The sequence below is a fragment of the Eschrichtius robustus genome, chromosome 12 (assembly GCF_028021215.1).
Source record: "Eschrichtius robustus isolate mEscRob2 chromosome 12, mEscRob2.pri, whole genome shotgun sequence".
In the NCBI taxonomy this organism is placed as follows: Eukaryota; Metazoa; Chordata; class Mammalia; order Artiodactyla; family Eschrichtiidae; genus Eschrichtius; species Eschrichtius robustus.
The window spans coordinates 86,033,105-86,046,614 of record NC_090835.1 but is presented as its reverse complement, the minus strand read 5'-3'; the positions used below and the strand labels follow the sequence as shown (position 1 = coordinate 86,046,614).

Here is a 13,510-nt window from a genome sequence, read left to right as displayed (position 1 = left end):
CTTTAGAATGTAATTGTTAAAAAAATAAGATAGAAGTGTATTTTTCTTTAACAAGATTCTGGAGATAGGAGTCTACAGTGAGTTTGGCAGCCTGTTCTGCTTCACAAAGCTATCGGGCATCTGTGCCCTTTCCAGCAATTAATTCCACTCTTCACACAGCATGTTCTTTATCTTCATGGTCCAAGATGGCACTCGAGCTCCAGTGGAATGGAAAAGGAGGCAAAGAAAATGGAAGAGGAAAAGAGCAAATCCTGTAATGAAATATTTATAAGTACGGTCTGGACCTGGTTTTAAAGTGATGGCTAAAAACTCTCACCTCAGCCACTTTGCTTACAGAGCTCCCACTCTCCACAACGACACATCCTGCAACCACCTCCTTTATAGGGTCTCACACTCCAGGGGCCACTAGGCTTACTCCCAATCACCTGTTTGGACCAGGTACCAAACAACCCGGGACAGGCTCTATACCCCACAGTGTACGTATATTTTCTCCCATTCCTTAGGTTGCCTTTTTATTTTGCTGATTGTTTCCTTTGCTCTATAAAAGGGGATTGTTTTCTTAATTTATTTTTCAGGTAGTTTGTTATTATCTATAAATGCAACTGATTTTTCTATGTTGATATTATATCCTGCAAGTTTCCTGAATTTGTTTATTGGTTTTAACAGTTTTTCAGTGGAGTCTTTAGAGTTTTCTATATACAAGATCACGTCATCTGTAAATAGAGAAACTTAACTTCTTCCTTTCTGGTTGGGTTGCCTTTTATTTCTTTTACTTGCTTAATTCTTCTGGCTAGGACTTCCAGTACTATGTTGGGTAGAAGTGGTGAGAGTGGGCCCCCTTGTCCTGTCCTTGGTCTTGGGGGAAGAGCTTTCAAGTTTATCCTCGGTGTAGGCTGCATGTACCCTCCTGTTGTGGTTGGGCCATGATTGCTGTGGGTGCCCTGGAGGGCAAGGCTGGCCCTGGCCCAGCTGGCTCAGAGGTTTGACCACACCTACTGTGAATGTGCTAATGTGTGGGGCTGTTCCCTGGCATGACTGGCTGCAAGTTGGGCTTACCATTTGCAGGCTTACTAGTGTGCAGGGCTAGCCTAACAGAGCAGGAACTGCTTTGGAGGGGTACCAGTGCCGGCTGAGGTGGCTCACTGTGGTGGAGGAGCGTGAGAGCTTCTTTGGAGGGGCCAGCTGGGATGGGTGGATCGGGTGGGGTGCTTACTCAGAAGAATTCTGGAGCAGAACACACGGTGTAAGTTAGATTGATGAACAGTGACGGAAATATTGCCTGCCAGCACTGGGCCATTTAGGTGGAAAGAGTGAAAAACAGGGAATTCCTTGGCGTCCAGTGTTTAGGACTCCGGGCTTCCATTGCAGGGGGCACAGAGTTGATCACTGGTCAGGGAACGAAGACCCTGCAAGCCATTGGGCGCGGCCAAAAAAAAAAAAATGAGTGAAAGACATTGGTGCCCACCAGCACTCTGTCCCCAGAGAAAGTTACACTGGATCTTTGTCCCTCTGGCTCATGCCTTAAAAGTAATCAGTGAATCTCCTTCTTGTATGTCCTAGGAACTTTTCAAGCTACTGCCTCTGTGCTGAAACCCAGAATGGGTGAGTTTGTATGTGAGCCTTTCAAGGATGGAGTCTTGGTTTCCCACAGTCCTCCAGCTCTCCTGGACATAAGATCCTCTGGTTTTCAAAGCTAGACATTATGGGGGTTTGTCTTCCCAGTGCCTGTCCCCTGGGCTGGGGAGCACAACATGGGGCTTGGACCCCTCGTTCATCATGGGGGACCTCTGAGGTTGTGGTATCCCTTCTAGTTGTCGGTTACCACACCAGGGTGTGGTTTCTGACAAGACCGCATCTCTGTGCCTCCTATACATCTCGATGTGGCCTTTTTTTTATATCCTTAGTTGTAGAAAATCTGTTCTGCTAGTCTTTAGGTTGTTTTCAGAGATAGCTGTTCTACATGTAGTTGTAGTTTTGGTGTGTCCATGGGAGGAGGTGAGCTCAGAATCTTCCTACTCCACCATCTTAACCTGGAACCAAGAATGGGTAATATTTTAAAACATTACAGTTTTCTCTAAAACTAGAGAGCCTCACGTTGAATCCTAGATTCACAATTTATTGCTATAGACTTGGAAATTTGCTTCAATCCTTGGAGCCTTGGTTTTCTTGTGCTATATGATTTTAGTACCTCCTTCATTGGGCTTTTGTAGGAATTAAATAATCTGATACATGTAAAGAACTCAGAACAATAACTTACATACAATGAGCACACAATAGTGTTATCTTTGTATAATATTTGCAACATTAAATAACAAGGAACTCCTGCAAAGCAACAAAAATGAAAAATTAATAGAAAGATGGGCAAAGGATATTGCACTGACAACAATTGTTAGTTGTACTACCTCACAACTACCTGTTGAGGTAGTACACGTGCCTGACTCACAATGGGCACTCAGTAAAAGTTAGGTCCATTCCCCTTTCCCGTTCATTATCTGCCGTGTATTATCAGAGAGGTAGGTATTATCAGAGAGGTAGGGTCACAGGTGCCTCTGTCATTTCCAGTGTTGTGGGGTGTGCAGGAGCTGCCATTTTGGGTGGGGGCCCAAGTCATGGGTGCCTCCACAGCTGGAGGGATGGGGTCACAGACTCCACTGCTTCTGCCCGTTTACTTTGGCTCTGAGTGCCACTGTGGCTGGGAGGTCAGAGTCACGTGCACCACCTGCTACTACTGGGCTCTCTGGGGCTTTGTGATCAGCTGCTGTGGCCAGTGGGGTAGGGGAGTGCTGGGATTGTAAGCACCACCTCTGCTATTCCTCAGTTTGGCCTCCTTTATGTGTTCCATCCACCCTCCTTTAGATGTACAGATGTGTGGGATTCTCTGACATCCTGGTGTGTTGGGCAGAGGCACCTTTGTTGAGTTGTGGATGTTTTACTGGTTATAGATTGACGGGGAGAGATCAAAGGAGCACCTCACCCTGACATGGTGCTTTATGTGACTCCCATTCGTTAACTCTTGTTACCAATTTTCTTTTCACCATCTACACCAGAGTATTCTCCAAGATGATTTCCAAGATGAGAAAGTGAATATATACTTCTGTCCTAGGAAATGAAAGGACACTGAATAGCAACCAAAATCCTATTGCTGTCCATGGTTCTGAAACTCAGACAAAAACAGTAAAGAAAGAAAATAGGAAGAATGAAAAAAACCAAATAGGAATTCCCCAAGCCTACCTCATCATGTTGTATGTGTGAAAAACATTCTGTTTCTTCTTACAGTTCTTTTCAGCACCCAGGAGACATTCTCCCTCAGGATTTTTTTTGTCTAGAGATATGTGACCCATAAAAAGGCAGGCAAATTTTCAGAAAGAGAGGAGAAGACTTTTGAAAACAAAGAGCTTATCCTGAAATCCCAATATGAACTATCCTTTCAAATATTTTTCTACTGTTTATAATCACTAAGAGTGTCAACCTTAAAAGCCTTCTTACCTATGAATCTGAACACTCAATCAGGTAAGAGAATAAAATAGAAGACAGGCTGGGAAGTTGACCATAGTTTCTGTTAGTGAGTGATCTGTCTGCTTGCTAGTATTAAAATTAAATACCCAGTATTTAAAGTTGATTTCCTGTCTTATGATAGACTCTTTATTGTGTCTGTGGATTATGAAAGCACTTTACTTCCACAGTTGTATTGTCACGTCACATTCCTCATTCAGCATGCTTGTTTCTCTAGACATTCTTCAGATTGAATCTTTAATGGCTAGATACTGACACCACAGTGAAAGAAATCATTTAGTACAGAGGAATCTAACTGCTAATTTTCTTTAAAAGTTAGGAAAAGTTGTGTGTGTTTTGTTTTGTTTTGCTTATCCCCAAATGAATTTTTATAATATTGTTCTGTGGGTCAGAAAACCAAAATGATATTTGGCATATCATTTTTACTTTAAACCATGGTGATAAAATCATTTAAATACACAAAATATACATGGCTATCAAAAAAAAAAAGCTACTCTGAGTTGCTTGAAACAGCCCTTTATGGATGTGTAGTAGAGATTAGATAATTTTCTCAAATTTTCTTTCAGGTATAAAGTCTAGAATCCCTCAAAGTGTTTCCCAGTTCATTCTCTTTTTTACTCTAGTCACATCAGATCATTTTTTCTTCTGCCCTCAGTGATTTCTCAAAACTGAACTATTTCCCTGTTATAGGACACTCTCCAATATCTGCATGTCTATTCAAATTTCCTTACCGTTCTTATTTTTCTCTCAGTGCCTCTCACATTTGTAAGTTTCCCACACACCCTTGTTTCTTCCCTCCTAATATGCAAGAGCCAATTCATTGCATCTGTAAATAAAAAGAACAATAAAAATAACAAAGAGGAAGCTATTTCATTAGTTGTGTCTGCTTTTGTCAGGGTACCTGAAGAAAAATAAAAGCCATGTACTTTGCAAATAATGGAGGAAAAGAGATTCAAAAGGTTTCCTGCCTTTCAGTAAATAGTGCAAATATCAAACTTCATTATCACTAACTTACTTACAATTCCTCAAGAGTTTTAGCAGTCACTGAAGAAAAGACTATTATTTCAATCCTGTGAATGAAATGAAAATTAATGCATTCTTTTAGTAGAAAACAAGAATTTTATTTGATAGAAAAGTCAAAAGAGAAAACACAATTTTCAAATGAGAGAAAATGGAAATTTGTGACCATTTTGGAGAGAGCTGATATAAAGCAGACAGACTTGTGGTGTCATAAAAGATAACCTGATGGCCAGTGACACATTGTTGGAACTAGAAGTAAAGAAGGTGAATTTCACTTGGGGTCGAATATTTCTTAATATTTGAAGAGCAAGTTTATGGAGGCAAAATAAAAAAAAAACACTTCAGAAAACAGATCATAAGAAAAGACAAGATTTTAAGGGGGTTGAAGCCATACATACTTCAAAGAGAGGACAGTATAAGGTTAAATAAGGAAGTGGTGAGCCCATCTGAGAAAGAATTTTTCTTATCCAGGGATTTGGCAATTTGGGAAATGAAAAAGAGTCCCAGGGCAACTAGAGAGTAGAAGCACAATAACATTTGTCATCAAAGTAGTATTTTAAGGATCCTGTTTTGAGAAAATATAAGGCTCAGATCATAGGATAAAACTAAGCTCATCATCACATATAGCAGTAATAAAATTTCAAATATATCTCTGGGTAATATCTGATTAATGTGGTCTTATTTCTTACCCCAGTAAGGCTTTATGACATTTCCAAGGGTGGGGGTCAGAAAGGGATCAGTATAAGAACGCCACTAGCGCCATTAACAGTCTAAGATGAGGAAAAGCTATTACTATTATTTTAAAGAGCATTTTGATTTAAAAAAAAAAAACTTTATTGTTGTAATGAGTTTATCCCTGTCTATTTTTCTAAAGTTAAAATCCTTAAGATGGCTTGTTAGGTCTAGAGATAGCAGTGTGGTGGACTACTTAAAAAGTTGCCTCCTGTTAGAGTTAACTTAGGAAGATGAAAGGAAAGTTTTACCAGAATGTAGAAGTTCACAGCCAGATAATATAGGAGGCTGCAATGTCTTCTAAGTTACTGGGAGAAAGAAAAACATTAATGACTGATCTGGTAAAGAAAAAAATGATTGACTTATAGTCCATAAGAGACAGGTAGCCTTAATATTTTAACTATCTAATGGCCCAAATACAGCACCACCTCTGAGATTGGGATTGTAGAGAACAGCAGCACTATTCCTTAAAACATTTTTGTCTCGGCAAGAAATCCTGGGCTGGAAGGACTGGTTCTCATTAAAAATAGTGTTCCACATATTATTTTGTCTTTTTTTTAAAGTGACGTTGAACCAAACTTCAATCACTGAATTTCTTCTCCTGGGAATGATAGACATCTAGGAACTGCAGCCTTTTCTCTTTGTTGTTTTTCTTACAATTTACTTTGTCAGTGTGGTTGGGAATGGAGCCATCCTGATGATTGTCATCTCTGATCCAAGACTCCATTCTCCTATGTATTTCTTTCTGGGAAACCTGTCATGTCTAGATATCTGCTCCTCCATGGTGACACTGCCAAAGATGCTGGAGAACTTCCTCTCTACACACAAAGCAATTTCTTTCTTGGGATGCATAATCCAGCTTCAATTCTTCCACTTCCTGGGCAGCACAGAGGCCATGTTGTTGCCCGTGATGGCCTTTGACCGCTTTGTGGCTATCTGCAAACCACTTCGTTACACTCTTATCATGAATCATCAGGTCTGTACCCAGATGGTTATCACTATCTGGATCATTGGTTTTTTCCATGCCCTGCTGCACTCAATAATGACCTCTCGCTTAAACTTCTGTGGATCCAGTCATATCCATCATTTCTTCTGTGATGTTAAGCCATTGCTGGAGTTGGCCTGTGGGAACATTGAGCTCAACCAGTGGCTGCTCAGTAATGTCACGGGGACCGTTGCCATGGGCCCATTCTTTCTAACACTTCTCTCCTATTTCTACATTATTTTCTATCTTTTCTTCAAGACGCATTCTTGCAGCATGTTTCATAAAGCACTGTCCACTTGTGCGTCCCACTTCATGGTAGTTGTTCTCTTCTATGCTCCTGTTGTTTTCACTTATATTCATCCTGCCTCAGGTAGCTCCATGGACCAGGACTGGATCATTGCCATTATGTACAGTGTGGTGACTCCTGTACTAAATCCACTGATCTATACTTTGAGGAACAAGGCAGTAAAGGGGGCCTTGAGGAGGGTGATCGGAAGGAGGCTCTGACCTGAAGAAATCTAGAGAACTCTTCTGAGGCATAACTAAAAAGGCAATGAGAAAGTTGAGATGTGAAATTATACTGCGTCTCAAATTGTTCACTATTTGTAAAACAGAGGGAACTGTATAAAGGAAAAGTAAATGGGAAAGTCCAGTCTAGATGTGTTAAACAATGCATTCTTAGGTAATATAAGGGAAACTTGAACAAATAGGACACTCTCCATGGAATCTTAATGTTGAATTTGTTTGGGGGATATCAGTTGATGAAACTGATTTGTTATGTATTCTTTTGTGTTCTTGAAAAATCAGATATACAAATTTGCCTCAATTACCTATACATTGTGTAGTTGGATAGTATTTAGGCCTTTTATCTGTGTGTTCCCTGTAAGTTAACATATTATTATGTGAACAATAAAATTATTATGCTGTTATATTTTAAGGATTTGAATTTAGGGCCATGGTTACTCAACTGGAAAAGTAAATGTTAACTCACATATGAGTTAAAGAAAATTTTTAAGTAGTATGTCATGATTTCTTTTTCCCCAAGCAGGGAAGCAAGTAAGTAATTAAAACAAGTAATGATTTGAGCACTAATTAACAGAGATAAAGTCACCAGTGTTTTATCTAAAGAGTTTTGTGAACTCTGACTCCTAAGAGGTTTTATAAGTCAATAAAATCTTTGGACAAACTGTCAAAGGTTACCGTAAATATTGCTAGAAGTGAAGGCAGCTTGAAAAAAGTCTCAGGAATACCTTTCCAGCTCATCAGTAGGTTATTTTCCCCTCAATTTTTGGCCATGGAAAAAGTGAGTTTCAAAACTCTTCCTTTTTATTTATTTTGTTTTTTGATTTCTATACTTATTTTCACAGATTGTAATGTGGTATAATATGAAGAATTTATCAAAATTTTGTCTTGTTTTCCTTACCAGTCGCCAAACTTATACTAAGTGAAAGCTATTAAATATTAATTGCTAAAGTATTTTTGGAGCTAATAGACAAGAATTACTATTTTCCTCACTTTCTAAGTTCCTAGAAGTGCTGCTGGACCTAAAACAACAGTGGGTGCCAGCATTTACAACTATTTAGATATACAGAATTCCCCAGCATTCCAGTGGTTAGGACTCCGCACTTTCACTGCCGAGGGCCCAGATTCAATCCTTCGTTGGTGAACTAAGATCCTATAAGCCGGGCAGTGCAGCCAATAAATAAATAAATAAATAAAATAGAGATACAGACAGATAAAACTATAAAAGGATATTTTGAGCTCATGGATGGACTGTTCAAATTTTTTACATTCCCTTTTGCAAACCCAAAGAATTTGGCTCTAACCTTACTCACATGCTTCTTCTATCTTCCAACTCTACCTTCTTTGGTCCCTCAATTCCAGTTTTGTTTAGAAAAGAATGTGTGTGTGGAGAAGGCATCTTCTACCCTGAACTGTCTCAGACCAGAATTTCTGTTGATAAGAATTTTTTATATAATCTAACCTAGGTGGAGGCTGTAAACTATAGAGGAGCCCATGGGCTTTGGTTACCTATTGCTGCATAACACGCTATCACCCAAACACAGAAGGTTAAACACTTATTTAATTAAACTGCATTATTCTGTGGTTCAGAAATAGGGAAGAACACAACAGGGAAGCGTTGACTCTGTTTAATAATGTTTCAGGTCTCAACTGAGATGACTTTATCAATAGAGGTATGAAAATAATTTGATAAACTTCAATATATTTTTATGACAAAAGTTCTCTGAACAATAGAAGTAAAAGGACACATATAAAATGTTATGGCTGTATGTCAGTCTCTTCAAGCTATTCTTACTTAAGGAGACAGGGCAGTGACTAGAAAGAAGTTGTGAGTTTTAAGAAATCTTTCTAATTTTGCTTCCAAATCAATGTTAGGCTTCTGCTTAGTTGTTGATTTTATTTTTTTAAATACATTTATTTATTTTTATTTTTGGCTGTGTTGGGTTTTCGTTGTTGCATGAGGGCTTTCTCTAGTTGTGGCCAGCGGGGGCTACTCTTTGTTGCGGTGACCAGGCTCATTGTGGTGGCTTCTCTTGTTGCAGCATGCGGGCTCAGCTGCTGTGGCTCACGGGCTTAGTTGCTCCGCGGCATGTGGGATCTACCTGGACCAGGGCTCGAACCCATGTCCCCTGCATTGGCGGGTGGATTCTTAACCACTGCACCACAAGGGAAGCCCCTTAGCTGTTGATTTTATTCCTCAACTCTAGCTATAGGAAATTTTCTCAATGGAAAATTCCTCCAGGATTTTCACCAACGAGTAACTCTGGGAACTGAGTCTCCAAGGCCAAAAAGATTTCTTCTGAAGCCAAACTCTTTCTGGTCCGAAGAGAGATGAAGATTGATAATGCTCATCTCCTAAACTGCATTATCTTTACCTGGTCTCATCAATGTATTCCAAGGCCCTGGATTCTTTTGTTCTGTTCCATCTACCCACCAATAACATTGGATAGAATGGATATTTCTAAGGTCATCATTTATGGAGCAGAGATTAAGGAACCCAGAGATAAATATTGAAAATGTCATTTGGCAAATGGAGAAATGAGATCAGTTTTAAGTGGACTATAGAGAGTTCAAGTTCTGCACTTGGTGGACTATATAATGTTGAAAGTCTATTTGATTTGTGAATCTGTTTCCGAAGCCGTATGCCAGCTGTAAGAAAATATCTCAAATGGTAAAACTGCTACTGTAGAAATGTCTAGTTGGAGGTTAAATATACAAGTCTAGAGTTAAGAAAATAAGTTGAAATTGAAGGTATAATTTAAGAGTTATCTGTTTATAGATATATATAAGGCACAGAACTGGAAGGTAGAGAAGAGGAGAGGTACAATAATGAATAATAAGGAGGAAGAGCAGTAACCAGCCAAGGAGACTGAACAGGATTCTGCACTGGAAACCCAGGAGAGCATGGTGGGTATCCTGAAAGCAAGAATATTTTTTTAAAGTGTTTGAGGTAAGAAAAGAAGAATCAACTGTGTTAAGTCTTATTGAGAGGTCAAGTAACTTAAGGACTGAGAATTGAACTTTGACATTGACAAGAGGGAATTCAGTGGAATGATAAGGGCAAAAGCGTGATTGAAGTGGGTTCAAGAGAGGAGTCAAGGCAAAAGTCAAGGTTCGATCCCTGGTCGGGGAACTAAAATCCGCCATGCCACGTGGTATGGCCAAAAAAAAAAAAAAGAGCTAGAAAGTCACCAATAGATCTGAGCTTAGAAGGATGAGCAAGAGCTGACTGAGAGCGAAGAGAATGAACGTGGTGCATATAAGGGAATGCAGTGCAGCCAGTGTTTCTGGGGAGCAGATGATGAGTGGACTGTGGTGCAAGATGAAGCTGGTGAGACACCTTGAGGTCAAAACCAGAGGAGCTGGGACTTCTCTGGTGGCACAGTTGTTAAGAATCCACCTGCCAATGCAGGGTACACGGGTTTGAGCCCTGGTCGGGGAAGATCTCACATGCCGCGGAGCAACTAAGCCCGTGTGCCACAACTACTGAGCCTGCGCTCTAGAGCCCGCGAGCCACAATTACTGAGCCTGCAAGCCACAACTACTAAAGCCCGCGTGCCTAGAGCCGGGGCTCCACAAAAAGAGAAGCCACCACAATGAGAAGACTGCACACCGCAACAAAGAGCAACCCCGCTCGCTGCAACTAGAGAAAGCCCGCACGCAGCAACGAAGACCCAACGCAGCCAAAAATAAATAAATAAATAAAAATAAACAAACAAACAAACAAAAAAAAAACAAATGAGCTTTGTAAGACATGGCAGGGTATTTTTCATAATAGCGATGGTTTCCTAGAGACCCATTTAAAAAAAAATTTTATTGAAGTATAGTTGATTTACAATGTTGTGTTAATTTCTGCTGTACAGCATAATGACTCAGTTTTGCATATATTCTTTTTCCTATTCTTTTCATTATGGTTTATCACAGGATATTGAATAAGTTCCCTGGGCTATACAGTAGGATTTTTCTCTTTATCCATCCTATATATAATAGTTTGCTTTGCTAATCCTAAACTCTCAGTACTTCCCTCCCCCATCCCCTCTCCCTTCTCCTCCCTTTCCCCCTCCTCCTTGGCAACTGCAAGTATCTTCTTTTTTTTTTTTTTTTGCAGGATCATAGTTCCCTGACCAGGGATTGAACCCAGGCCACGGCAGTGAAAGCACCGAGCCCTAACTAATGGACCACCAGGGAACTCCCACAAGTTTGTTCTCTATCTCTGTGAGTCTGTTTCTGTTTCATAGATGTATTCACTTGTGTTATATTTTTAGATTCCACATATAAGTGATATCGTATGGTATTTGTCTTTATCTTTCTGACGTACTTCACTTAGTATGATAATCTCTAGGTCCATCCATGTTGCTACAAATAGCATCATTTCATTTTTTAATGGCTGAGTAATATTCCATTGTATATACATATACCACATCTTCTTTATCCATTCCTCTGTTGATGGACATTTAGGTTGTTTCTATGTCTTGGCTATTGTAAATAGTGCTGCTATGATCATATGGGTGCACGTATCTTTTCAAATCATAGGTTTGTCTGAGTATATGCCCAGAAGTGGAATTGCTAGATCATATGGCAACTCTATTTTTAGTTTATTGAGGAACCTCCGTACTGTTTTCCATAGTGGCTGCACCAATTTACATTCTCACCAGCAATGTAGGAGGGTTGCTTTTTCTCCACACCCTCTCCAGCATTTATTGTTTACAGTTTTTTTTGATGATGGTCATTCTGACCAGTGTGAGGTGATACCTCACTGTAGTTTTGATTTGCATTTCTCTAATAATTAGTGTTGCTGAGCATTTTTTCATGTGCTTTTTGGCCATCTCTATGTCTTCTTTGGAGAAATGTCTATTTAGATCTTCTGCCTATTTTTCCATTGGGTTATTTGTTTTTTGGATTTTGAGCTGCATGAGCTGTTTGTATATACTCAAAATGGATTAAAAACCTAAATGTAAGGTCAGATACTATAAAACTCTTAGAGGAAAACATAGGCAGAACACTCTCTGACATAAATCACGGCAAGATCTTTTTTGATCCACCTCCTAGAGAAATGAAAATAAAAACAAACAAGCAAAAAAACAAATGGGATCTAATTAAACTTAAAAGCTTTTGCACAACAAAGAAAACCACAAACAAAACAAAAAGACAACACTCAGAATGGGAGAAAATATTTGCAAATGAAACAACTGTCAAGGGATTACTCTCTAAAATATGGAGACCCATTTTTAAACAAAGAAGTGACATGATGAGATTTTCTTTTTTTGAAAAGATATTGCTGACACAGTATGGAGAATGTATTGGATGGGGCAAGATCCATGTTAAAACAGTTAGGAGGATAACCGTTCTCCAGTCAATCAACAATACCCTGAACTAGAATAGTGACTGTGTAGGTGGGTAGGAGCATTTACTGGACCCCTGCTATATGCCAAGCACTAAGCTAAGTACTGAGATGCAGCCTCTGCTTTGAAAGACTGGTAGTCTTATGAAGAAAACAGATTCACGAACAAGTAGTTAAACCATCAATCATACAAAGTTTAATTAAGAAAACTCCTTTACACTTTAATAACTCCAGGAAGTCTCTGTTGTTTCTCATTCTCTTGCCTTTATGCCTCCTTACTTTGACCACCTTTTATGAAGTCCAACTCTTGTCCTCATTGCTATTTTAGTTTTTTATCCATTCCTCATATTGGTGTCATATGGAAAACCCATTGCCAATAGACAGGATCCAAGGTTCCATCTACCTGTAGCTAACAGTGAGTGAATCCTCCTCATGCTGACTCTTTTCTTGTAGCACATCAAGATGGCAGAATGAACTGTAGCAAGAACTCTGACTTTGTCCTCTCAGGGCTGTCCAGTGACCCAGACACACAACAGCTCCTCTTTGGTCTCTTCCTGGCCCTCTACTTGCTGAGTCTCTTAGGCAACTTGCCACTTCTGCTGACTATTGGTGCTGACATCCACCTCCACACCCCCATGTACTTCTTCCTTAGCCAGCTCTCCCGGGTGGACCTCTGCTTCACTACCAAAACAGCCCCCAAAATGCTGGAGGCTTTGTGTACCAGCAATGGATTGATCTCTTTTTCTGAGGGGGTGGCCCAATTATATTTCTTTCCACTTTTTGCTGATATGGACAGCCTGCTTTTGACTGCCATGGCTATTGACCACTATGCTGCCATCTGCCATCCTCTACACTATCCACTCCTAATGACTCCTTGCTGATGTGGACTGCTGGTGGGTGTGTCATGGGGAGTGGACCACTCAGACTCTTTCATCCAAACCTTGTTGCTAACCTGACTGTCATTCTATACTAATCTAGAGATTCCCCACTTTTTTTTGTGATTTCAGCCCACTCTTACGGCTTTCCTGCTCTGATACCCACCTCAATGAGGAACTATTGATGGTTCTGACAGGACTTTTCGGAATCAGCCCTCTCCTCTGCATCATAAGTTCTTATGCCCATATTTTCCTTGCTGTAGCTAGGGTCCCATCAGCACAGGGTAAAAAGAAAGCCCTGGCCACATGCAGCTCGCACCTCTCCATGTTCATTCTCTTCTACGGCACAGTCTTTGCCACCTACCGGAAGTCCCAACTTCTCACATCTCTGGGGAGCTGGTTGCTGCTGTCATGTATACCCTGGTAACTCCGACTCTCAACCCCTTTATTTATAGTCTGATAAATAAGGATGTGAAGAGTTCACTGAAAAGGATTCTGGGTATGGAGAGTTCTTGGGATTAG

At 40.1% G+C, this 13,510-nt stretch overlaps 1 protein-coding gene and 1 pseudogene across 1 annotated transcript; both read left to right on the top strand.

Moving 5' to 3' along the window:
* Positions 1-1,598: 1,598 nt before the first annotated feature.
* OR12D2 (olfactory receptor family 12 subfamily D member 2) lies at positions 1,599-6,757 on the top strand. The gene is given in 2 exon segments (XM_068559211.1): positions 1,599-1,602; positions 5,757-6,757. Coding segments are annotated over 2 exon segments (1,005 nt in total).
* A 5,826-nt stretch (positions 6,758-12,583) lies between these two features.
* Positions 12,584-13,510, top strand: LOC137773810 (olfactory receptor 1M1-like; annotated as a pseudogene).